The sequence below is a fragment of the Eleutherodactylus coqui genome, chromosome 4 (genome assembly GCF_035609145.1).
Source record: "Eleutherodactylus coqui strain aEleCoq1 chromosome 4, aEleCoq1.hap1, whole genome shotgun sequence".
Lineage (NCBI taxonomy): Eukaryota > Metazoa > Chordata > Amphibia > Anura > Eleutherodactylidae > Eleutherodactylus > Eleutherodactylus coqui.
In genome coordinates, this window is record NC_089840.1 from 36,496,572 (window position 1) to 36,523,853 (window position 27,282).

At 44.3% G+C, this 27,282-nt stretch overlaps 1 protein-coding gene across 1 annotated transcript in view; it reads right to left on the bottom strand.

Moving 5' to 3' along the window:
• Positions 1 to 1,394: 1,394 nt before the first annotated feature.
• Positions 1,395 to 27,282, bottom strand: part of FSTL1 (follistatin like 1) — a 29,352-nt gene continuing 3,464 nt past the window's right edge. The window contains exons 3-11 of the mRNA XM_066599254.1: positions 17,276 to 17,380; positions 15,543 to 15,672; positions 15,337 to 15,369; positions 15,103 to 15,233; positions 7,296 to 7,414; positions 6,572 to 6,684; positions 6,149 to 6,259; positions 5,826 to 5,884; positions 1,395 to 2,737 (exon numbers count right to left, since the gene is read on the bottom strand). Coding sequence (XP_066455351.1) covers positions 2,693 to 2,737; positions 5,826 to 5,884; positions 6,149 to 6,259; positions 6,572 to 6,684; positions 7,296 to 7,414; positions 15,103 to 15,233; positions 15,337 to 15,369; positions 15,543 to 15,672; positions 17,276 to 17,380 — 846 coding nt within the window. The 3' untranslated portion in view covers positions 1,395 to 2,692. The remainder of the gene's footprint in view (positions 2,738 to 5,825; positions 5,885 to 6,148; positions 6,260 to 6,571; positions 6,685 to 7,295; positions 7,415 to 15,102; positions 15,234 to 15,336; positions 15,370 to 15,542; positions 15,673 to 17,275; positions 17,381 to 27,282) is intronic.

A 27,282-nucleotide genomic window follows, 5' to 3' on the forward strand; every position in this document is an offset into this window, starting at 1 on the left:
ACGAGTGACAAATGGACTCAAGGTAACTCCCGGTTACTTCCCCTGTGATTTCCCCCAGCAGTAACTTGGTCAGGTCTGGAGCTACCCCCAGGGAAGGAGATGGTAGAGCCCCATGACAAGGTCTTTCTCTACCTCGCTATCTCCTCAGCTGTGGGATCACTCCACGAACGCTGCAAATCCGCACCCTATTGCTTTCAATGGGAATCAGTGCCATAGTTTAGACACGTCACTTCTTGATGTGGCTTCTACGTTATTTCCATGACGAGAATTTTGGACACAGATTTGCGCATTGAAAAGTGCTAAATCCGTATGCAGATCTGTGGTCATACACCAGTATAGCTGTGGCAGAAATCTGCAGCTCAGATAAAACAGATTTGAATTCCGTGCTGCATGTCAGTTTCTGTACGGATTTTGTGCAGGTTATTTCCGTGGATTAGATTTTCAAAATCTTTTCCAATTTCTTGCTTCTGTAAATGCAGCGGAATTTCCATGCGGAGGGTCAACACAGTTGACACAATTCCGCTCCATGTGCACCTCCCCTAATACTGAATGTATTTTTTTAGCATACTAGGGACTCTGCCCCATCCACAATATACGAGGTGTGTTCAAAAAGTATCCAACCTTTATTCATAAAGAATATTTGTATTCAGATACAACATTCTTCCACTAATCTCCTTTAGTCCCCTTGGGCAGCCACACACTTCTCACAATGCTTCTGCCACTGTCACTTTAGCTGGTCCGCCGCATTCTGCAGGACGTCTTCCCTGGACTGAAATCTGGTTCCTTTCAGGGGTATTTTTAGCTTAGGGAAAAGCCAGAAGTCACATAGAGCCGCCGGGAGAATAGGGAGCCTGACCCTCTACTGATGTGCGCCCATCTTTGAAGTGGTTGTACGAGTATGGTGCCCATTGTTTCATCCCTGAAGGCTTTTCAGTCTTGTGGATCGTTTCCACTTGTGAATCGCCAAGCTTTACACAAAATTTAATGCAGTATCATTGTTCAAGTTTTTCTGTCATTTTGTCAAAAAAAAAAAATCAGACGGTGCTCACTTACACTTCCTCACTCATCGGCTGTCTGCCATCGACTGTTGGCTTCTGCAGGCAGGAAAAAAAATCCAAGCATGCGCATTAGGGTCGCCTAAAGGACGACGCCCTAGCTTCATTTGTATATGCACAAAAAAATAAAGTTTGGATACTTTTTGAACACACCTCCTTTGACTCCCCATACGATCAGCACACTCATCTCCTGAAATACTCTGTGCTTTCAGTGGGGAAACTGTTGCTTCTGCTATCTAACTTTTACCCAACAAGATCAGTGCACTCCTTTTCTAAAATCCTCTGTGCTGCTGAGCACCCTGCTCATTCCAATGATTAAATAATGACACTCGCGGACCATTAACTTTACTAGTTTTTTTATTTGGTTGTTACAGAATAAAAAAATACCAATATAAAAACAAATATGGGGTGAAGTATATGCAAAAAAAGGCAGCGTCTGGCACACGAACCCACAGCGGATCCTGCGCAGCTCAGACATGGTGACGCAGGCAGTGATACAATGATTATATATGTGCACGTTGGTACTGAAGGTGGCATCATAGGGGCGGAATCTAAAATTAAATTTATGATCGCTGGTTACTGCTTCTTAACTCTATCACTGCTAATGAATGACGTCCCTCCACATTCAGGTAGAACCATGGCATACAGTAACATGAATCACTCTTGATGCCCCCTTAAAGTAAAGGAGTCCTTAGTTACAATGGTATCACCGATTATAGTGCCCACCTCAACAATATATCTGCCCTCCTCTCACCAGCTGTGCCTTCCTGCTCTGCCAGGTGAAGGTATATGATTGTACAATGCTGGTAGCTGAGCAAACTCGCTGCGTGTCGCCCAAAGTGCAGAATGCTGCAGGACGCGGATGTGTCGCTATGTCACTACGTCTACAATATCACATCTAAATATCAATAACACAACATAAAATACAGTATGGACTCAGGTCCTGTAAATCATAGCACCGCATAGGGGGGAGTCCAATGGCGGGTGGTGAAATCTTGTGCTGAAGAGGAAGGGGTTAACAGGGCGCTGGAAGGGTCATTTCAAAATATTCTGGTCTTTGGCAAAATATCTTCATCTGACTTGGTCAGATAATACTTAAAATGCAACATCCCCGGAACCAACCTACTGCACCAAAGTGGCACTTAGCCGACCTGTCGATGCACACAGCATGTACCACCCGGACACCTGTGTCGTCCCGCCTCCTAAACCTGCTGTCTATAGACTCCGCCCATGGATACGCCTCCTATGACCGTGTGAATACAGTATTATTATAGGAGTATTAGCAAAGAGGCAATAAGGCACTCAGCAGGCGAAAATGAATAATAGAGCAGCCGCCATGATGCTGGAGTCATGGGTCATCATGGCAGCTGAGCGCCTTATTGCCTGCTGTATCAGGGAATGCAGAGAAAAGTAGTTAGGAAATCATAAAGTATCTGGATAGTTATTGGCGAGGGGAAGGGTCTTACTCACAAGCTTCACCCCCGCAGGTTTTTGTTTGCACCGATGCCCTACATAAAGTTGATTCTTTTTCTCACTGATAAAAGCTAAGAACAGATTCTCCTGCCCGTCCCTATAGACTAAGGAATGGAAGGGAGGCGCGCGCAGGCCGAGCAGCGGAGGGAATCTGCTTCTCCACCTCAGATGTCCTTACTGCTGACTTTCTTGGATTTCTCAACTGTCTCCTGTAAAATCAAAAGGAAACGATCCGTTAGTATATATGTAACGGGAAGATCTGTCAGAATATATACAGTTCAACAGGAGGATCGGACAGTATACTGTATATAATATAGGAGGAATTGACAGTATACTGTATATATATAAATATATATATAATAGGCAGAGCCGTCAGTATACTATATATATAAATATAAAATAGGAGGAGCTGTCAGTATACTGTATATAATATAGGAGGATCTGACAGTATACTGTATATATTATAGGAGGAGCTGTCAGTATACTGTATATATATAATAGGAGGAGCTGTCAGTATACATATACACTCAGTGACAAAAAATATTGCATCTAGATCGAAATGTCGGCATGTAGTTTTGTCTCAGGGACATATGTAAATGATTACAGTTGTGGTCTAATTAGACACTGGGTTTTGCCACCAGAGGCAATAAAAGTGCTTCCCCTATTGCCCTATAAAAAAAGCTCTCAGACGCTACCTTTGCATAGTGGACTGTGGTGCAAACATATTTGGCTATTTGTAACCCTCCATCTTGTATTCATACAGCCATGAATGTTCAATGCATACATTATAAGGATTGTATAACAGTCTTATAGACCTGCTGGAACCTTGTTAATAATTGGACATAGTGTCACCATTGTCTATAGAGTCTTGTGATCTATTGTCTAATTAATTATGCAAATCTATCAGCATTGTCCTAAGACTGAACTGGGGCCTTATGTATACTTGAAGCTTTGTGCTGCCATTGTTTTAAGAATCAGTTTGTTTGTCTGATCTGGTTCTATTTGAGGAACGGTCGCTTCAGACAAACAACTCTATGCATGTATATTTGTAATATAAATATTCAAGCAATAAATCATACTAAAGGCCCATTTGCTGTTATACAGCTGAGCGCTTCGAGTGGGGTGTGCAGAAGACAAGTGGGGCAGCTTGTCTTCTGCATCCAGCTGTTCTCAGCGGAGCGCTCCGAGCGGGGTATACAGAACACAGCTGGACTGCTGTGTTCTTCATACCCTGGCTGTTCCTGGAGCGCTCAGCTGAGCACTTCATGTGGGGTATGAAGAACACAGCTGGACTGCTGTGTTCTTCATACCCCGGCTGTGTTCACTGAGCGGGATACAGCTGAAATAATAGTATCAGTTGTATTCCGCTGTAAACTCCTGATAAGGCTGATCGTTCTTTTTCAGCAGGCTGAAAGAGAACGATCAGCGACTGGTTAACGAAAACTGCACAATGTCAGTGCAGTTAGACACAACGATTATCGCTCAAAAGATGTCTTTGAGCGATTTTTGAGTGAGAATCGTTGCGTCTAAATCAGCCTTTAGAAGCATTTTAGACCTGTGATGGGGAGGCCCTCTCACAGTGGGGTTACCAAGAGGCCTCCTGTTCCCTGACTTTTCACCACAGCCTCTCCGCTTGATGCACAGAGCAGATGAAGTATACCTAAGGCTCTTGGTGATGTGAGTATTGATGTAACCATTGTTTAAGAATTGTTTACAGAACTTATATGCAATATCACCTAGTTTTATGTAACTTTTCATTTATTTTTATCATTTATTCATTTGTATCAACCCACTTGTCCTTCTTTAAAGCCGTATCCGAACTTGTTGTTTTCAAGTTGGCAAAACAGTGGACCTCTTGCTGAGAGATTGTTGACCACTAGACGCCTTTAAGACGCATTTGAAGACATTTCGTGCAGTTATCAGACTTTGAGAGTTGGTGCATTATTGGAAAGCGAGAAACAAGATGGTCGTTTCATTGAATTGCCCACCATCTAAGTCATTCTGACCAAGGTGTGGGGAGGAGCTGGGAGCAGTGGATGTGTGAAGGCAGGAGTACACAGTGAACAGGTCCAGACAGCCCAGATGGACCACCAGTAGAGAAGATTGTTTGCTCTACCAACAAGTATGAGCAGATCCAACAGTTTTGTTGTCCACCATCCAAACACGGGTGGCACCTTCATTATAGACCCCATCTCCACTCGGACCATTTCCAGGCCCTTAGCAGAAGGAAATGTGATGTTACATTACCCGTTATGTATCCTGCTATTAACACGCCAACACCATCTCCTTCGCTTGCAGTGATGTCATGAACGAGAGACCTGGACTGCTACAGACTGTAACAGAATTGTCTTCAGCGACAAATCTATGCTCTGTTTGAGAGCCGACGACAGTCGTGTTTGACTGCCTAGAGGCGAGCGTTTTAATCCTGCCTTTGCAGTGGAGTGACACACTGGCCCAACTGCTGGTGTGATGATCTACGGAGCCATCACATACGATAGTCGGTCCCCCCTAGTAGTGGTACAAGGGGGACTAACAGCTCAGTGATATATGTCGGAAATCCTGCAGGCACATGTGTTGCCTCTCATGGCCGGGCTTCCAACAGTAGGATAATGCTCAGCCGCACATGGCAATAGCTTCCCATGGACACCTCTACCAGGTTGCCACACTTCCTTGCCTGCCCAGTTGGCAGATTTATTGGTGATCAAGCATTTATGGGACCAGCTGGGATGTCAACTTCGGTAGCCTACAAGTGTGCAGTATGTAGGGGCCCAGTTGTAACATCTATGGGCAAATATGCCACAGGATAACATAAGGAACCTGTATGTCTCCATGGCCGACAGTATCTCATCATGTACCCAGGCTAGAGGCGGCCCAACAGGGTACTAGAGCCTCCCTGGAATTGTATAATCTTCCCCAATGAATTTATCCTTTCGCTCTAATATTGTAATCACTTACATATATCATCATTATAATCACACAGACAAAGTTTCATACGATTTCTACAACTTCTTCTTGGTGGATTATTTTTTTTGTCAATGAATGTATAATGGTAGGATCTGTCACCATATATAAAAAAGGAGGATCTGTCACTATATATGAAAAAGGAGGATCTGTCAGTATATATGCAACATAGAGGGTTAGTCAGAATGTATATAACAGGGGGATCTGCCAGTAAATCTATAGGTCAGTAAGATCCGTCAGTATAAATGTATCTATATTATAGAAGGGAGAGGGTCTGTCAGTATATACAGTACATATCAGTGAATGGAGCATGACTGCACAGTTTTGCCCGTGTACCTGATGCTTCCTCAGTTCATCTACATATCGGCTCATATCTCCTTCTTGGCCGTCTTTACCTGGAAACAGACAGAAGTTTATTACAGCATCGGCTGATATGGGACCTTTACCCCCAGCTATCACTGAACATAAAATATGAAGTTGCTGCGAGGTCACTACTGCTCAGTCATTATGGATTGCTAAGTATCAGCATGGCACTAAGTGTCAACGCACAATATTGGCCATATCATATATGTCCATTGAAGTCAATGGGCGTCTATGTATTACATGGATCTGTAGACACATATGTAATACGTTATTTCATTGTATTCCATGTCCTTTACCTTCACATGACATGGCGGTGCACACCCAGTTCCCACAGGCACAGACGCAGCGGTTGCACTGGACTTGTGTCTCTGCTCCATCCTCATAAGTCTCGTCTTCCAGTGCGCACTCTGTTGAGCAGATATAGTCATTGGGTGAATATACTGCAGTAAAAGGGTAAATATACTGCAGCCATAGGGTATATAGTCTGCAGTCATAGGGTGATTACACAGCAGTCATAAAGTGAATATGCCACAGTCATAGGGTGAATATACCATCGTCAGAGGGTGAATATACCACTGTCATAGGGTGAATATACTGCAATCATAGGGTGAATATACCATCATCATAGGGTTATTATACCACAGTCATAGGGTGAATATATCTCAGTCATAGGGTGATTATATAACAGTCATAGGGTGAACATACGGGGTTCCACTTACTTTTCTCTGGAGGGTTAAATGTGGGGTTCAGACACCTCAGGAACTCATTGAAGCTCAGTTTCCAGTCGGCGTTCTCGTCAGACAGCTCGATCAGTGCCTCCACACACAAACCCCTGAGGAAAGAAGAGACACGTAGAGGTTATTAATTATCGGTTATGTCATGTAATATTGTGTTACACTACCATCAAAATATGACCACATGTCTGTGAGTGATGTGTGACTGAGTGACTGTGTGAGTTATGTGTGATGATGTCACTCTCATGTGATCAGTCACCAGGCTCTGAGCTCCGCCCCTGATCACATGGCAGTGACTTTATCAGAGGTCCTAAAACACACAGAGCCCGACAGCAGCCGTGTGCTTACAGGACCCCTGATGATGCCACCATCATGTGATCAGAGACGGAGCTCAGAGCCCCAGTGACTGATCACACGATGGTGACATCATCACAGGTCCTGTAAGCACACATCTGCTGTCAGGCTCTGCTGGTTTTGAACCTGTGACCAACTCCAATCCCTTTCACTATATTATATTAGTAAGTGGCGCATTACGTCACCAGAAACACTGGTACTATTGTACTATATAGAGGGCAAACCTCAGTACCAGGGTATTCTCCATGATTATTACAATGTACAGGTTAGAAGCCCAGGCATCATGATCTGGAGCGGAGTTGGTCCTGCAGAAAGAACGTGCCATTAAACATCTGTAAACACATAAGAGTCTTACTTGAGGATCTTGTTGGTCTCCTGGTCCACATAGGTGGTGATGTTAATAGCCGTTTGGTTCTGCTCAAGGAATTTCAGGAACTCAGAGGAGTCCAGACGGGAGTCGCCATCGTCATAGCTCTGAAGTAGAAAACATTCAGAACTTTTACCAGATAAAATACAGATTTAAAGCAAATGGGAAATTCCTTCAATCCAGCAACTACAGGTCCAATGAAATTCCAAAGAAAATGCTTCACTGCTGCCTGCAGACACTCATTATTGTACCGCTCTCCACCATGCTTCACTGCTGCCTGCAGACACTCATTATTGTACCGCTCTCCCCATGCTGCACTGCTGCCTGCATATACTCATTATTGTACCGCTCTCCACCATGCTTCACTGCTGCCTGCAGACACTCATTATTGTACTGCTCTCCCCATGCTGCACTGCTGCCTGCATATACTCATTATTGTACCGCTCTCCACCATGCTTCACTGCTGCCTGCAGACACTCATTATTGTACCGCTCTCCACCATGCTTCACTGCTGCCTGCAGACACTCATTATTGTACCGCTCTCCCCATGCTTCACTGCTGCCTCATATACTTATTATTGTACCGATCTCCAGCCCTTCGACAGACAAACTGCCTTCTGTTACAGCCAAATATTTCACATTTTGACTCTTCAGGTCAGAGCATCTGCTGCCATTTTTCTGCACCCAAGTTCCTCTCTTTGTACATAGTTAAGTCTCTGGGCCTTGTTTTTATGTCGACAATATGGTATTTTTGCTGCAATATTTCCATGAAGTTTTATTCACAGAGGCAGAGAAATCCCAAAATATCTTTGCTATAGAAATGCCCTTCACAGTTAGGATTAAAACATGTAAACTTTATTAACGTGTTAAAATAAGAGACACTAGTGGGCGACAAACATAAATAAATTTCCAAAAATCCCTCGGGATAGGAATTGATGCAAAGAGTGTAATGACACAAAACCACGTTTTGCTATTGAAGCTAAGGTTGTATGTGTGTATTTTCACTCAATGATAGTTCTAAAAACTAAGTTTCTGAACAAAGAGGCAGTCCATCACTTGAATATTAGCCAATAGAACTCTGTCGTTCTTCAAGTTCAGTATAAAAGTAGTTACTTATATACGTTCTGGAGAGCGATCTAATGGTACGTGGACCAGAAGATAGTATTAACTCCGCTGATGTGAACTATTACACAATCAATTGTATTGGATGCGATGTTGCCCCAATTTATTAGTGTAATAATTCTAAAGAGAAATACAGTAACTACTTGATGTAGGGTGCAGAGGCTCCATTCAGATGGACTACAACAATCCGTAAGGTAAGTAAAGAAGTTTCCTCAATAGGGTGAAAACTCTTATGGAGATTATACTCAATTATAGCGCACTCCTGTGTGCTTGATATGGAGGTGTTTTATATATAACTATTGTGACTCGACGCGTTTCTCCGCAAGATGATAGCGGTTCATCAGGAGTATTGAGTTTGTGATGAACTGGTTCGTTAGTTCATTAAGAGTATAACGTATGTGCTGAAGTGGTTCGTTGAAAGACTGAGCTCAACCATTTGTAAGTGGGATATATACAGAGACCGGTCTGTTCTAAAAAATATATATCCTATGTCAGTATATGTGTCCTAGGGCTAGAGTATGTCAGCTTTGAGATAGGTAGCCAACATGCATTAGCCCGGACCAGATTCAAATTCTTTGAGTACTTGATCACGTATTTGCTACTAGGTATGATCACAAAAGTGAAATGAGGAGAAAAGCCTCTCAAGTAGACTTTGTCTATGAGATATTTAGACAGAGCCCGTATTTCGGTTAGAGTCTTAAGATTAGTATGTAGCCAATCAAGCCTCAAGGTGAGTAAAATGTATGAGCCAGAAGGAAAGTTAAAGCCCGAGAAGCCAATGCGATGAACATGGATTGCTGACAAAAAGCATTCCAAATGGCTAGGGCTTTTCAACACTGTGCTCCACAGGTGGGAGTGCAGTGCTCACAGCTCGAGGTAGATGTTAAAGGATCTTCAGTGAACACTGACAAACTACTGGGAGCACACCAAACGAACCAAACTTGAATGTGCTCAATTTAGCTTTTGTATTGACCCAGGACATAGAGATAAATGGTCCATAAGGGTTGTTTTGCAGCTTAATGTATGAGCACAAGAAACATAGTATAAAAGGAGCAGCGCCTCCGGCCTTGATGGTAGGACGGGGCATACTTTGTCGCCCACTAGTGTCTCTTATTTTAACACGTTAATAAAGTTTACATGTTTTAATCCTAACTGTGAAGAATATTTCCATGAAGACCACTTCCGACAGACTTCTCCAACAGTAGATGGGTGTGGATGGGTCCCACTGGTTTCTGCCAGTTCTAAGCTGATGGATCTGTTGGACACCTTCTAATTTTGAAGGGGAGTAAACATAATGTGTCTTTTATGTGCTGCACTAAAGACCCATCTACAACAGCCAATTATTGCTAAAAAAAAACAAAACGCTAATCGGCGATCGTTTTAGTGATAATCGGTGCGTGTAAATGTGCGCCCATCATCTGCTTTTCAGCTGATCGTTAAATTCAGTACAACATAAAAATCGTCACTCACTCTTATCAGTAGTTCTCCATGGGGAGTGCTGATAGCCTCTGGCTATTAACTGCATTCAGTGAAGGCTTCTTTTGCATACCTAATTGGTATTTAAGTAGTTGAGTAGCTACTTAAATACCAATTAATTTTTATGCAAAATGATCGCACAAAGCTGTCACTCAAACTGTCGTTTGAGCGTTCTTTGAGTGATCATCGGCCCGTGTAAATGGGCTTTAAGATTTCTTTGCCTACGACTGTGTCCACTGTCCTCATTGTTGCCTTTTTCTTTGTGCTTGTTCAAAAGAGCTTAAACAACACATCTTGAAACCTCAGTTTGCCTTAAAATCTTTGCCTGTGAGACACCTCGCAGATGCAGTAGAACTACCTGGTATCTTGTTGCTGTGCTCAACTGTCTTCCACAACCTCACTTTTGGACTAGGGTTTGGCTGTTCGTCACTTGTTTTAAGCCTCCTACTTAGCTGTTTCTGTTTAAGTTAAAGGGGTTCTGTCATTAGAAAAAAAAAAAAATTTTACAATTACCCATTCCTTGCCAGGCAGTCTTCATACCACATCTTCTCCGGGCGCTTGCAGTTTCCCCGGGTCACGTCACCTCCAGACGGCCGATTCTTCTTCCTGTGACAAAGCGTGCCGGCATCCTCCTTCCTGCAGGGCAATGTACGCTACGTCACTAGTGATGTAGTGTTCACTGCCTAGCAAGGAATGCCAAGCTATTGCAGAGACTGCGCATGCATGCTGTCTCTCTGCAATAGTATATGAACACACGCGACGAGACAGCGCACATGCACAGTCTCGGTAATAGCTCGGCATTCCTTGCTGGCAGTGAACACTACGTTACTAGTGACGTAACCTACACTAACCTGCCAGAAGAAGAATGCCGACAATAGAGGCTCCATGACAAGAAGAGGAGGATCCGGACGGCTTGCAGTGATGTGACCCAGGGGACTGGAGAAGATCGGGGAGGAGAAGATACAGTAAGAAGACTGCCCGGGGAGGAATAGGAAAGTATTGATTTTTTTTCTAATGCCAGAACCCCTTTAATGACTGTATTTCAGCCTACATGTGAAAATGCTGACCATCACCTTTTTGGTATAATTAATTGATCATACACCTGACTGTAATCCTACAAACTTCCTGACTTTGTGCTAGTGTACCTACAGGAATTGATGCTGTTTTGATGGTAAAGGGCGGTCACACCGAATATTCATTTGATTTAGATTTCCCTTTTGTTCAGTCACTTTGCATTTTGTTAATTGACAAAAATAAAACTATTAACACTTCTATTTTTGAAAGTATTCTGGGGGCTGCATTCAGACGAACGTATATCGGCTCGGTTTTCACGCCGAGCCGATATACGTTGTCCTCGTGTGCAGGGGGGGGGGGGGAGGATGGAAGAGCCAGGAGCAGGAACTGAGCTCCCGCCCCCTCTCCGCCCCTCTGCACTATTTGCAATGGGGAGAGGCGGGACGGGGGCGGGGCTAATTCGGGGAACTTAGCCCCGCCCCTCCCCACTGCAAATAGTGCAGAGGGGCGGAGAGGAAGCAGAGAGGGGGCGGGAGCTCAGTTCCTGCTCCTGGCTCTTCCATCCTCCCCCCCCTGCAGATGATTTTTTGAGCGATAATCGTTGTGTCGAAACCAGGCTTTACTTTGCAGCATTTTTTCCACACCTGCCTAAAACTTTTGCACAGTGCTGTACATACTCCACTCCCATTATGCTAGACTAGAAAGATCTACCTTTCAGGACTCTAGGAAAGCTGGATGGCAACCATGGACCTTGTGAGGCACAAGATTGATACTAATTGGAAAGTCCAAGTTCTGAGACCAAGTATAATATTGCTCCAAATCTTGGTTGTCTTTCTCTAAAAATTGTAAGAAAACGTTTTCTGATTAACCTCTTCACTACCAGAGTCATTAATCAGGTCTTTTTCGAGTTCTATGGTATAAGGGCATCAAAATGTATAGTTTTATAGAGAATGTCAATCATTTCTATTGTGCATTGAGTCTTCTGCATGACATTGATTTATTGCCCCAAACAACTGTAAGAATAAATCCTCTTAGGCGTAATTAATTAAAATTTTACATAAAGGAAATGTTCAGAACAACAATTGGTTCAGTCTTTAGAGCCGCCTCCTTCCACTGAAATGGGGTAATAATGACAGAATGACGCATGTATTGTACTGCTGGAGACTAGAGAGGCAAGAACATCACCGACAAGAGCACTGTTATTATAGAGACTACCCCTTTACCACTAGAAGGGAGATATAATACCCTAATGATGGGTCTATCAGACTGCTGGAGACTAGACAGGCAGGATTATACCACTGGCAATATTGGAGCAAAGAACATATAAACGCTGTAATCAGAGGGATCATCCTATTATCACTAGATGGATGTCACAATGACATAAGGAGAGTTATTGTATCCCTGTAAACTAGAAAAGCAGGACTATGCCACTGAGATTATCAGAGGGAACGAGCTGTTACCATTAACTGACTATAGGGAACATTTTTATGGGGCGTTTATCACCCAAATAATCGCTTGAAACAATGATGTTCGGTGATAGTCATCCTGTGTACACACAGCCAGGGACAGGGCACTGAGCAAGAAATCACAGGGACCCTCCTTTTATCACTAGTCAAGGATTACACTGAGTTGTATTGCTGGAGACTAAATAGGCAGGACTATGCCACTTACCTTCACAGAGAAAAGAGGGTATGCATGTTACAATCAGCAAGTATATATGACTTGTCAGTGTAGTTTTATTTATGCTGTAATTTCTAGCGTAGGTTTGGTTGCCTTTTCCCTATTAGTAGCTACCTTGTCTTGCTTCTTAGTTCTGCTTTTCTGGGTCTTAGTGTCCCATCATTTTTTCTTAGGGTTAGGCAGAATGCACACTGCAGGGTCAGATTCTGACTGTGAAATCTAGCAGCGGAATCAGACCCTGTCCCCGGCATTGATCACCACGTACCTGTCATCTTGTCTTCTTTCTGCCCTGCGGATGTGTCGGCTGGCGCACCACCACGCATGCGCAGTGCAAAGAGTCGCAGGTCCGCTGCGACTTGCCGCAGGACAGATGGCTTTTATTGACTGCAATGGAAGCTGTCCATGCGAGGCTTGCACTAGAATAGGACATGCTGCGATTTCCCCCACAAGCGGAAAATCGCAGTTGATTTCCGCTCGTGGGCATGGAAAAACATTTTCCATAGCATGTCTATGGGCAGTAGTTGCTGCGAGATCCGGAGGTGAACGCTCGCTCCTTATCCCACAGTGCAAATCTGCCGTGCGCATTCGGCCTTAGAGTTTCAGATAGGTTTTCTATTATTGATATTTTTAGCATTATTCAGGGACAGTGGTGTCTGGTGTTAGGGTCAACATTAAGGATAGATCAGGGGAGAAGACTCAGGGAAAGCTAGAGCCAGGGTTAGTTATTATCAGTTTGTTATTATCTGCTCACCATCATCCGTTTGTGCCATCATCTGCAATCTATTGGTGAGTTTGTATTCTTGCATTTTTGTTACCTACTCTACATGCTTCATATTACTGCTCATTTTATTATCCAGTTGTAACATAATCCAGCTCTACTCTAATGGGGCATTTACACAGGATGATTATTGCTCAAAGTGCATTCAAACAAACTAAATTGGGAGATAATCATCCAGTGTTAACGCAAAAGCATTGTTTACTATTTGTTCACTATTTGTAATCGATGACTTTCAGTCACCATAAAAGCCATCGCTGGATCACGGTCATTAGGGCCTCCTTCCCACGAACGGATTTACGCCGCGTAAATCCGCGGCAAAAATCCGCTGCGTTGCCCCCTGCTATTAGGTTCTATTGAACCTAATGGCACAATGCTCACGATGCCTAATTCCACCGCGGAATTACGCACCGTGAAATCTCCCGTCCTCACCCGCAGCATGCTCTATTTGCCGCGGGTGTACGCGCTGACGGCTTCCATTGCAGTCAATGGAAGCCGTCCATTCACGCTATCTCCCGCTGCAACCAGCGGAAGATAGCGTGAAAAAACGCTTCCCCGCCTACCGCCGCGCGTCATATGACGCGGCCGGCGCGTCACGTGACACGGCCGGCCGCGTCATGTGACGCGGTGGGCGTGTCACATGACGCGACGGCGGTGGGCGGGGAAGCGTCTTCACGCGATCTTCCGCTGGTAAGTATGGGGTCTCTGGGGGGCGCCGTGACGGGCTTCACTGCGGAATATTACGCGGCGGAGCCCGTCACGCTCGTGGGAAGGAGGCCTTAGTGTTAACGCTACCAGCTCAGCGCTTCACCACCGCACTTGTCTTAATTCATTCATTGAATGGCTATGATTCTTTCAACAAGCACTAGCTCTAATTGCCTGAGCCATGGAGCTCGTCAACCAATCACAACCAGCCCTTCCTGGAGGCAGGAATTTTAAACCTCCAATCCAGGAAAGGTTAGCAGAAGACTTCAAGCAAGTGCCGGGGAGCTTCAGGGAAGACCCGCGCCGGGGATGACAGCGCCTCTTAGGTGGTGTATTATTACTTTTTTCTGCAGCTAGGACTTAGTTTAGGGCTTTTACAGTTGGATTTCCTAATGTCAAAGTTACATTGCATCGCACAAAAATGCGTTTTCGTGCAATGCAACAGAGAGGAAGGCTCCATAGGGAAACATGGCTACAAAACATCGCAAGTCGCGGGTATAACGCGAAACACACAAGGTTTTTGCCTCACAATGTCATATGCTACAAAACCTTGCAAATGTGAAGGTGCCCATAAGAAAGCATGAGCTTCACATACATGCTAGTTGTAGCATTGTCGCAACATGTGAAAAACCGTGCGACTTTGTCACCCGTGTGAAAGAGGCCTAAAGAAGCATAAGTGACTGAAAAACAGGTCTATTGTACTCCTGGAGACTCCACTGATAGTAGCAGGTATTAACCCCTTTAGTGGCACACCCGGAAAATCTTCGGGGCTTGCTGCACTGACCATGCAGTTAAACCCCAGAAGATTTCTGTGGACAGCTCTAGTGCTGAAATGCTGGCCAGGACACACAGTTATTGTGCCACTGTACATATTTGCCACTTCGAATTTCAGGAAAATCTCCGGGGCTTGCTGCGCTGACATGGTAATAATAAACCTGCCACTGAAGGGGTTAAGACTACTTTGTCTGTAGACAGCACTTGTATATGGCACCTGTATAGGGAAGAAAGCTGCTGTTGTACTCACCTTGAAGTATTTTTCTAAGATCTCACTGTAGTTGTTGCCCTTGGAGAACCAGCCGTCGGGGATGATCTCAGCCTGCAGCCATTGGATGACGCGCCTACGCAGCTCATCGCGATCAGATTGGTAACACACGACTGAGTAGAAGAAGGACACGATAAAAAGGGATCGTATTAAGAGGTTTTTATGGACAAATGCAATAACAGCAGGTGTGTAAAAAAAAAACGGTGGGACCAGTACCTGGGCTGGCGGCGGGGGTGTCAGATGTCTTCTCTGCTCAAGACAAAAGACGAAAAACAATTTTAACAGAAATGATAATCTGCAGACTATTATAATGCATGCAAGAAGTACATAATAACTATATCTGCCCTGTGATGGCACTACATAACAGGACCAGCTACAATAGTATCACATAATCATGGCGATTGTAAAAGTATCCCATGTACCTTTGCAGTGACCATCGTAGTCCACCTGTATCTTGGACCCAGTCAGGCAGGCGTCACGGTGAAGCTCGCAGTGGTTCAGGTACGTCTTCGCATTGCTGCCGCAAACTGGTCTCTTGTGGGATTTACATTTCTGGAAATGAACGAAAAACATCCATGTATTATAGACCAGACCCAGGACAACATCCATGTATTATAGACCAGACCCAGGACAACATCCATGTATTATAGACCAGACCCAGGACAACATCCATGTATTATAGACCAGACCCAGGACAACATCCACGTATTATAGACCAGACCCAGGACAACATCCATGTATTATAGACCAGACCCAGGACAACATCCATGTATTATAGACCAGACCCAGGACAACATCCATGTATTATAGACCAGACCCAGGACAACATCCATGTATTATAGACCAGACCCAGGACAACATCCATGTATTATAGACCAGACCCAGGACAACATCCATGTATTATAGACCAGACCCAGGACAACATCCATGTATTATACACCAGGCCCAGGACAACATCCATGTATTATACACCAGACCCAGGACAACATCCATGTATTATACACCAGACCCAGGACAACATCCATGTATTATACACCAGACCCAGGACAACATCCATGTATTATAGACCAGACCCAGGACAACATCCATGTATTATATATACCGGTACACCAGACCCAGGACAACATCCATGTATTATACCCTAGACCCAGGACAACACCCATGTCTTATACACCATACTCAGGACAACATCCATGTATTATACACCAGACTCAGGACAACATCCATGTATCATACACCAGACTCAGGACAACATCCATGTATCATACACCAGACTCAGGACAACATCCATGTATCATACACCAGACTCAGGACAACATCCATGTATCATAGACCAGACCCAGGACAACATGCACGTATCATACACCAGACCCAGGACAACATGCATGTATCATACACCAGACCCAGGACAACATCCATGTCTTATACACCAGACCCAGGACAACATCCATGTCTTATACACCAGACCCAGGACAACATCCATGTATCATACACCAGACCCAGGACAACATCCATGTATTATACACCAGACCCAGGACAACATCCATGTATTATACACCAGACCCAGGACAACATGCATGTATCATACACCAGACCCAGGACAACATCCATGTCTTATTCACCAGACCCAGGACAACATCCATGTCTTATACACCAGACCCAGGACAACATCCATGTCTTAAACACCAGACCCAGGACAACATCCATGTCTTATACACCAGACCCAGGACAACATCCATGTATCATACACCAGACCCAGGACAACATCCATGTATTATACACCAGACCCAGGACAACATCCATGTATTATACACCAGACCCAGGACAACATGCATGTATCATACACCAGACCCAGGACAACATCCATGTCTTATTCACCAGACCCAGGACAACATCCATGTCTTATACACCAGACCCAGGACAACATCCATGTCTTAAACACCAGACCCAGGACAACATCCATGTCTTATACACCAGACCCAGGACAACATCCATGTCTTATACACCAGACCCAGGACAACATCTGTGTACTATATACTGGAGCCAGGAGAACATCCATGTACTATACATCAGCACCAGGAAAACAAACATGTAGTACGCCCCATGCCCAGGAGATCATCCATGTACTAGTAGCCCATATGATGTGGTATCTTACCTCGATGCACAGGCAGGTGGGCTCCCCCTTCTCGGTCACAGAACATTCTCTGCCAGCTCCGCAGAACACGTTGGCGCACACCTTGGATTTGCTTTTTGGTTCTTCCTGTTTGAAAAAAGAAATACAGTCAGAATCAGAAAACCGTGCTGAACCCACAAACTTGTACCAGGAAGATATTGTACTGATATGATTTATTCCCATATAACCTACCAGGCTGGGGGAGGCTGCAATACTGATAGCAGCCAGTATGTGGCAGCATTGAACAACCGTGTGCACAATCAGTGAAGTAAAAGGCTGTGCAGCCCACAGAGGGGACAAGAGCCGCCCCTTGCTGACTTCTTCAAGAACTATACAAGGATATGCCCCATTTCCCAGTATTGTAGAATAAAGAAGCAGTTAGAGGGTTTTATACTGACCCAAGAGAGTCCGAAGAATCCCTGCTATACAGAATATGGGGCGCAACAGTGAGATATGGTGAAAAACTAAGGAAGTTCGCTCATTACAATCCCCCACTATTCGCACATATTTCTTGGTCCTGTATCTCAATTCTATCAGGCAAATGGTGCACATTTATTACTGGGCTGTTCCAGAATTCTGACGCAAGTTACATTTTTTTTGTTGCGAATCATTTTAGACAAATTTTACGCCTCTCACTCCAATTTTGCAAAGCGTCTATAAAAAGGGTCGTGGTTGGAGTGGAACTGCGACTTCTTAAAAGGTTGCAAAATTACTCAAAATTTCACTCCAGTAGCTGAGTGGAATACACAGTGATTCCACATCTGTAGATATAGTCAAAGCATACTTAAAGGGAAATACATGCTTTTACTATTGATGACTTATCCCGCTGCTTTGGACACCTGCTAATCAGCTGATCCTCCACCCCTGCTATTAGTGCAGTGGGGGGCGGACGTCACTATCGATGGTCGGGGTTAGAAGTGTAATAGATGGTTTCACTGCCATGAAGGTGGTGCCTTCTATTACACTTCTGACCCCGACCACTAATGACGATGCCCGGCCCTGTTGCACTGACAGCATGCCAGCATATTGGTGAGAATCCTGGGTGGCGAACCTCCGCCGATCAATTAGTGGTGACCTATCCTGAGGACAGTTCACCAATAGTAAAATCCCGGAACACCCCTTTAAATATGCAACAAATGTATCATCATCATGTGACATTTGATAAATTTGATGCACTTTAAACTATAGAAGCAATTAAGATCCCAGAAAAGTGGTATCAAAAATCCCCCCCCCCCTCCCCCCCCATTGTATCCAATGTAGATGATCCTCTGTGAGCAGCAGTATATGGCTGGGGTCACATGCGATGGAATTTCAGCGGAATTCTCACAGAATGGCTGCACCGAAAAAAACGCGAGATTTCTACGGGATAAACGCAGCTTCAAAACACGTGGCCTTTAGCTGTGGGTTTTAGAGCAGTTTCGCTGTCGGCAATCCACTGCAGCTTTCTCTCCCCATAGAGAGGAGAGAGGCCGCTGCGGAAACGAGAAAAGAATTGACATGCTACGGAATTGAATTCCGCGTTGCATGTCAGTTTTCGTGCGGCTTGGCCGCAGCGTACGGACAAGATTTTTGCAAAATCTCGTCCACTTTGCGTGCGGAATTGCTCTGCGGACTTTCCGCACGGAAATTTCATGGCAATTCCGTCCCATGTGTACCTAGCCTAAATTTGCTTCAGTCGGGAACATTGTAACAAACCCTCAGCTGTGAGAAGTATAAGATCAGGTTGGGTGTTCAGCTCCACAATACATATTCCCATTCACTGACACTAAGCAGAGATTTATTATACAATGATTACAGGGGTATGACTCTCATGGGCATTTATGGCATATCCACAGGATACGGCATAAATATATGATAGCAGTCAGTCCCTTACATTGTGTGTGATACATTGTGTGACAGATAGGAAGATTAGATTGTGAGCTCCTGAGCACAGGGATGATTGAAGTGATACATTGTGTGTAACATAGGTACAGTAGGTTGCGAGCTCCTGTGGCCAGGAATGATGGATATACACTGTGTATAACATAGACCCCCAGCACACCAGCATCTTTTCATCCATGTGGAGTCCAATACAAAAAAACAGATTCCACACGGACAGCATAAGCGACAATATTCCACACGGCACAGACTGCATGAAGTACATTTATCACATTTGCTATTCTGATGCGTTTTACGGACGAGACTCGCCCATTAAAGTCGATGGGAGTAGAAGCGTAGTTTGGGAGCTCCTGTGTCCGGGGATGATGGGAATTGTATCCACTTTTCCAGGACTTCGCATTGCAACTTCCTTGAGTTACTTATTCTAAAGAATAAACTTTTCCCATTGATGCGAGGAGCGGTGATATTATGAGCCCCCCACGATGCCCATTACAGCTATGGCACCATATAGGGCAGTGTCTCTGACGTCAGACAACTATAGACCTCTGCAAGAAAAATTCCCAAGAATCTATAATGGGTTCCAGCTGCAGATACAACCCTGGGAAGCAGGGGGATGTGGACCAATCAGAGCGTGCCGTTCAGCCAGAATCTAACCAATCACAAGCTGCCAGCTGCAGAGTCTATTAAGAGGAGCAGAGGAAGCAGACATTAACCTCTGCACTGCCATAGCTAAACGGAGAAGGGGGGCAAAACTGGAACGTATCACACAAAGGAACTGTAAATGTCCTGCACCAACCATAAAGAGGAACCCCACATGTAGGCAGAAATTTCGGGATTGCTGGATACAAGGGGTGATTACACTGAAAGGGCCTATACTGTCCCAGTCTGGAGGTTATAGTAGCTGCATTATAAGAGGAGCGGATGATATTGTGATATCGGTCAGTTATGATGTAAATATCTCATGTGACATAAAGTAGTGATCATGCCCCACTGATGAACACTACAGCTGCCTGAACGGCTGCCAACACAGCGGTCTCCAACCTGCGGCTCTCTAGCTGTTGGAAAACTACAGGGTGGACCACAGAAAGTACTTGTCACTTATGAAAGTTGACAAAAAGAAAATCTGCCTTTGTTGCCCATAGCAACCAATCACAGCGCGGCTTTCATATCCCCTTAGTGATGAGTCTACTTTTTAGTTTACAGACCGATCGATTTGCAGTGTGACAAAGACAAAGCCATAACGTAACACAGCTGTATGAGGGCGAGTTTTTTTGAGGGACAAGTAGTATTTTTTAATGCCACCACTCTGGGTACATATAATGTGTTGTAGAGCTTTTGTTACATTTTTTCGGGTGGAAATAAAACACATCCAGAAATTCCACCCCTGATTTTCTGACGCTCACTATTCAGTACAAGTGACATGCTAACTGTCTTATCTGGATCAGCCCGATTACTAGAGTTTATACAGATTTTTAAAATATTTTTTACTACTTTTGCACAATAAAAACACATTTTTAAAGAATATTAAATCTGCATCGCCGCATTCTAAAATCCATCGCATTTATGTTTTTCCAGCAACAGGGGTATGTGAGGTCTTGTAGTTTTTATTGGTACTACACCGAGCTACGTATGACTTTTGGATTGCTTTTTATTGCATTTTTTGGGGAGGTGAACACAACATAGTAGCCATTCTGGCATTCGTTTTTAAAATTCCTTTTTACTGCGTTCCCCCCGTGATGACTGTGCTGATAACTATTATGTGCTGATTTTTTTTTTACATTTTTATTGGTATTTTTTCCCCTTAAAAAGGGTTTTTGTGGGTAAAGCATATTATTTTTACTGCATTTCTTTTCTTTAAATGAAACTTTTTTAATGCTATTTTTTAGTCTCTGAAGGGGACTTGAAGATGCGATCGTTTGATTATTAGGATAGCACACTGCATTACTTATGTATTGCATTCTACTAAGCCTACCACAGCAGCGTGTTAGACTCTGCCAGAGGCGGGACACAATAGGCTGAGTTACATGGCAGACACCAGGACCTTTGTCAGGCTTCCAGCTGCCATGGGAACCCATTGATATCTTGCAGTCATACAGCGGGGTGAGGATGGGTGATTAAAGAAGCCCCCTTCCCCTATCATCTGTTTACATGCTGCAGTTGCTATTGACTGTGTCATGTATTGTAAGGGGTTGAACTACCAGGATCTGAGGTTTCTCTGCATCTGGTGGTTAGAGCAGGAGCCTGGCTGTCAGTAGTCACCTAAGCCACTGTCTTAAAACTATGTATGTACAAATTAAAAGACCATTAGTGAGGTCAGTAAAAGGTGTATTGGCCGTTACTAGGGGGTTATACTGCTGAGATAAATTAAAACTGTGCTGTGATTGGTTTGGGAAAGCAAAAAATAAGACAGTTTTCTTTTATACCATTTCATAGAGCTGCTCCTATATCTACATCCCCTGGCCAAGGCAGAGAGGCTTATTGGTGCCTACCTCTAATACACCAAATAGTACAGCCATACTGTGCCCATACTAGGACCACCGCCACCCAGAGAATACATACCAATACCATGCAACGCCCAGGAATACCACAGGCAAGACCAGCTTTGAGTATCTATTCTCTCAGGCAGCAGCGGTACTGCGTCCCCTTCAGACATAAGGGCCCGGGTATGACTGCACCCCATTACCAGGCTGCAGTCTCCTTTATAGGTTATCACATCAGTGTTGGAAGTTTCATCCAGAGCCTCCATCACTGATCCCCCATAGGGTACATCCATACAGGGCGGAATATCTGCAGCAAATCTTTAAAATCTCATCCACTTTTCTGCTTCTGTAAATGCAGCGGATTATCGGTACAGAGGGTCTGCATGGAAAATCCTCTGCAAATGCCCCCTGTGTAGACATCCTTGTAAAATACAAGATGAAATAGAATACAATGCTATTGCGGATCCGTTCGGCCGGTGTGTTCCGTTTTTCTGCTCGCATTACGAAGGAAACCTAAATGGTGATATTAATGAAGCCTTATACAGTCTACACAGCAGACTCCCCCTGTAAAGAGGTGATGGTGGGCCGGGGACACAGGCCAGACCCCCAGTAACACCTCAGCAAACACTAGAGCACAGTTGTCTGGATCTGGAGACCGAGCCGTAGTCTGCGCTGCCGCCACAATGCACCAGACGTGAGATCATGGAAAACTTATAGGATCTACGAGCCACCATGGAAGGGGAGGGTTAACTATTCAATGTCCAAGTCAGGACAAATAAAGTGAAGTCGCTATAAACACCCCAATAATACAGCCGGTGCTGATAATTGTATCAACTATCATTCTGATTGTAAACAAAGCATCTGTATAATCACAAAGTGAAAACAAAAACTTCTCAAAAGTATCAACAGGCGGGCGACTGCTATGTGTGCAAATTAGTCAGCGACCAACCATAATGGTAAAGTCCTGAAATGAGGGACACTTAGGACAAGTCCACCAATCAGGACAGAGCGACTGGTGACATGCCCGCACTGCCCCTTCATCTAGCATCATCCTAAGTGCCCCGTTATCTGCTGAGAACATTCCACACCATTGAGTAAGAATAGAACAAGAATGATCCCTCAGGCTAATTTCACGCGGGCGAACGCTATATTGTGCCGTGAAACGTGACCCAATATTGTGCCTGAGAACGTGCGACGTCCCTTCGGATGCAAGGCATCAAAAAATACCTTGCATCACTTCAGGGAAATAGCGATCCTCCGGCACAGCTGAAAGCTGAAAAGTGACCAGCGAGTGTTTCCCATTGTTTTCAATGGGAAATCTCACCCCGCACTTGGCGCACCTTGAATGCCGTGCAATATTTTTCCGACCCCACTGAAGACAATGGGCGCAGCGTTGCGAGGGAATGCCCAAAAAATAGGACTGCATCTAGACGTGGGGGAGGGGAGAAGCTTCAGAATTGTGGATACATTATTGTCATAAAGTATCAGAATGCTACAATGTATCATTTCACAGATCAAACAACGAACATCCGTCATGATGAAATTTTGGAATACTCCACCCCCTGCGCCTACATTTAACGTTCAGGATTCTAAGAAAGCTGGATGGCTATGTCTATAGTCAATGTAATATCACCAATCTCACCAAAAAACACGGCAGTGTTCAATGATGGAATATATAAGGTTCATTGACCCAAGAGCTAGCACTCTAATACTAGTCTGAACAGTTCTAAGATTACCAGACCTCACACTACTGTCAACAGGTTCACTATGGGGGTGATTGTAAAAGGGGTCCAGAAGCTGTCACTCCGCAACATTTGGACTATGCAACACCAGGGGGCGCTCACTGTATTAATCGGTTCTACTGTATGTATATACATTGAGCTCCTGAGCTTCCCCAATATTTCTCTATGGGAGCTGTATACTCAGTGTGCTGTGAGCTCCCTCTAGTGGTGGCTGCAGGCAGGGAGGATATTATCATATATCTATGGTATTTTTGTGCTGGGGGTTTGGAGCTCTGGATCAGAATTTTGAAGATATTCAGGTTTATAAAAAGAAAATAGCATCAAGGGAATAAAAATCATAACAATTACAGCTGATTTGACATGATGATCCGAGTCCCTACGGTGAGGACATATTTTTACCGGAGCGAGTATTGTGAGGGGGGAGGGTCTGCTGTGAATGGCCACCATTACCTATTCTTAGATTCCCATCACACCAGCTATAACATACACAGGAAATGAAACAATGTGCGATCACAGGAGCTGCCGCTGCAACCGAGTCCGCGCTGCATTCCTGTCCCCCAACATTTGGGTGCCTTTAAAATGCTTCAGATTAACCCCTTCATTTCCAGGAGGACATCATCAGGCTACACAACAACTGGAGAGGACACAGGACGATCATTACGGTGATGCGCGACGAGTGGGAAGTGCAGCATCAAAATCAAAGTCCAAAAAGATTCACTGGCATCTCCTGCTGCATCACTCTGCTGTACTGCGCTCTACATGGCAGATGCTGAACCAGCAGGGGGTGACTGTACTGATCCTGAGTTACATAATCCAGCACATCCAAAACTGCTGTCACACTTTTTCAGGATGCTACTTGAAATCTGTTAGGATTCTGTTAACACACAGACCACATTAGCTGAGATCCCACAATGCACTGCACTCTGCTATAGTTCATTGTATTGTAATAGCTGTAGTTTTGTACCTCAAACAATAAACCAGGAGGAAATAGTAGAGAGGGATGTAAACTATTGAGTACAAACAGGTAACTGGCAGAATTGTGATTGCAGCTTTAGATGTGACTGGAGTACAATATATGATGCTACAGAATAGGGACTGCAGCTCTGGATGTGACTGGAGTACAATATATGATGCTACAGAATAGGGACTGCAGCTCTGGATGTGACTGGAGTACAATATATGATGCTACAGAATAGGGACTGCAGCTCCGGATGTGACTGGAGTACAATATATAATGCTACAGAATAGTGACTGCAGCTCTGGATGTGACTGGAGTACAATATATGATGCTACAGAATAGTGACTGCAGGTCTGGATGTGACTAGAGTACAATATATAATGCTACAGAATAGTGACTGCAGCTCTGGATGTGACTGGGGTATAAATTAAGCTGTAACAGCAGAATTATGAATGCACTTCTGGTTATGCCCAGAGTATGCAGAGCACATGATGTAACACCAGAATAGCGGATGGATGTGACTAGAGTGTAATAAATGATACAACAGCAGAACGGACTGCAGCTTTGCATGTGACCAGAGTATAAGGCAATTATATAACAGCAGAATTGTGAATGCAGTTATCGATGTGAAAGGAGTATAAGACATGATGAAATAGCTAAACTGTGGCTGCAATATAACCCACAATATTACAGCAGAACAGTGACTACTGCTTTAGATGTGACTGGAGTATGAAAAAAAGATGTAACAGTAGAATTGTGAATGCACCTCTGGTTATGACTAAGGTAAAGCACATGATGGAACAACAGAATATTGAATGCAGGTCTTGATGTGACTGGAGTAATATACATGATGCTAAGGAAGAACTGTGAATGCAGCTCTGCATGTCATTGAAGTAGCTGAATGTAGTTATGGATGTGAAAGGAGTACGAGACATGATATAATATCATCAGAATTGCGACTGCAGCTTTGGGTGTGACTGCAGTATAACACATGACATTACAGCAGAGTAGTGACTGCTGCTTTAGATGTGACAGCAGTATAAAACAAGATGTAACAGCAGAATTGTTAATGCACCTCTGGTTATGATCAGCATATAGCACATGATGTAACAGCAGAATTATGAATGCAGCTCTACAGGAGACTGGAGTGTAAGGCAATTATACAATGGTACAACTGTGTATGCAGTTATAGATATAGTATAAGACATGATGCAATAGTAGAATTGTGGCTGCAGCTCTGGATGTGGCTGGAGTAATACATGCTGTGTAGGAGAACATTTCTGGGTGCTGCAGGGTTTTGGTGCCTTCAGACATGAAAGGTTCAATCTCTCCCGAGGAGAAGTTATTGTTTTGTGACTGCGGCTGGATTACAGCAGGAATGGGGGGCCTGTCCCTACACGTCTCCTCCTGTCGCTGTTCTCTTGCATGTCAGGTACTCTGACGCCTTACAATCTACCACAGAAAACCCATGTCGGACTAACAGTCACAGCCAGCCCAGCAATGTACTCAGCACATTCACTGTGTATATGGATGATATCAGGGCTGGAGAATGTGAACCCCCTGGAAGTGACTCCATCTCTGTAGCCAAAACATTCAGTCCGCTCCACTTGTGGGCAGGGAGGCCCTGTCTGGGAAAGAGGGAGAGATAACATGTCTCTGATCTGGACCATAATATAATAGCAGTATAATCATCCCGCTGTGATGTCAGCACCTGACGATGGGCAGTGACACACGGACAGAGCAGTTGTAGGATGTTCCTTCTACTGTCCAACCACTGACTGGCATGCGGTGCTCCCTCTATATCTACAATGAAGTTCTGCAGCATCTGCAGTGTGTATTATACAGTATGCTGCCTGAGTTTTATATCAATAAATGGTAGCTCCTGTTTACCCTTCAAAAAGATGTTCTGCAGCAGCTCACATGTGTATTATAGGAATTTTAGGACTTACCTCAATGTTCCATTACCTATATACATACTCTAGATTCATACAGTCACTTATACCTCCCAGACATGACTGATATCAGAGGCATTTATGTCATATGAAACCAATATAAAGGGCTCCTCTTATAACGCTCCAGCACCAATATAACGTCCAGAGACATTTATATCATATTAACAAATATCAACGGCTCCTCTTATAACACTTCAGGATTGATATAACCTCCACAGACATTTATATCAAATGTAACAGATATATCATATGTGACTCATATCTGCTCATCTTATAATGCTCCAGCACCAATATAACAGATATCAACCGCTCCTCTTATTCATGATTGATATAACCTCCACAGACATATCATATGTGACTCATATCTGCTCCTCTTATAATGCTCCAGCACTGCTATAACGTCCAAAGACACTTATACCTTATGTAACAGATATCAGCTGCTCCTCTTATAACACTCCTACTCTACTATAAGCTATATATAATTAGGGTTACTGTCCCTTTAACCTGAAGAAATGGCTATGAGAGCGCTGCGCACATCTGGGTAACTCTGGGAAGTTGAGCTCATTCTCCAGTATACAGACTGACTCCATGACAGCTGTGTTTGTAGAGCGGGGAGGGGGGGGATGACGTCTGGACCCTGCTGGAATTCAACACAATTAGATGTTATATGGACGGCCACCCTAGGGGTATTTACTTTGTAAGCAGGTGTGAAGCCCCATCAGATCCAGTATCCACATCTAACTCTTGCACAGTTGCCTGCCACTTAATGGGTTAACAACCCAGAGTACAGATTCCAGGCATACCCATGTACAATCTACGCAATACCCAAATGGGCAAACATGACTCCACTTCTCGGGTGGACCCTGAAAACCCCACCCTCCCAGTATTCCCCCATCTGCGCAGAAAGCAGGCCAGCGGTTGAGTCATTGGGAGTGAGAGCAGATTGAGGCCTGGGACGGTTATGGCACCGCACCCTCCA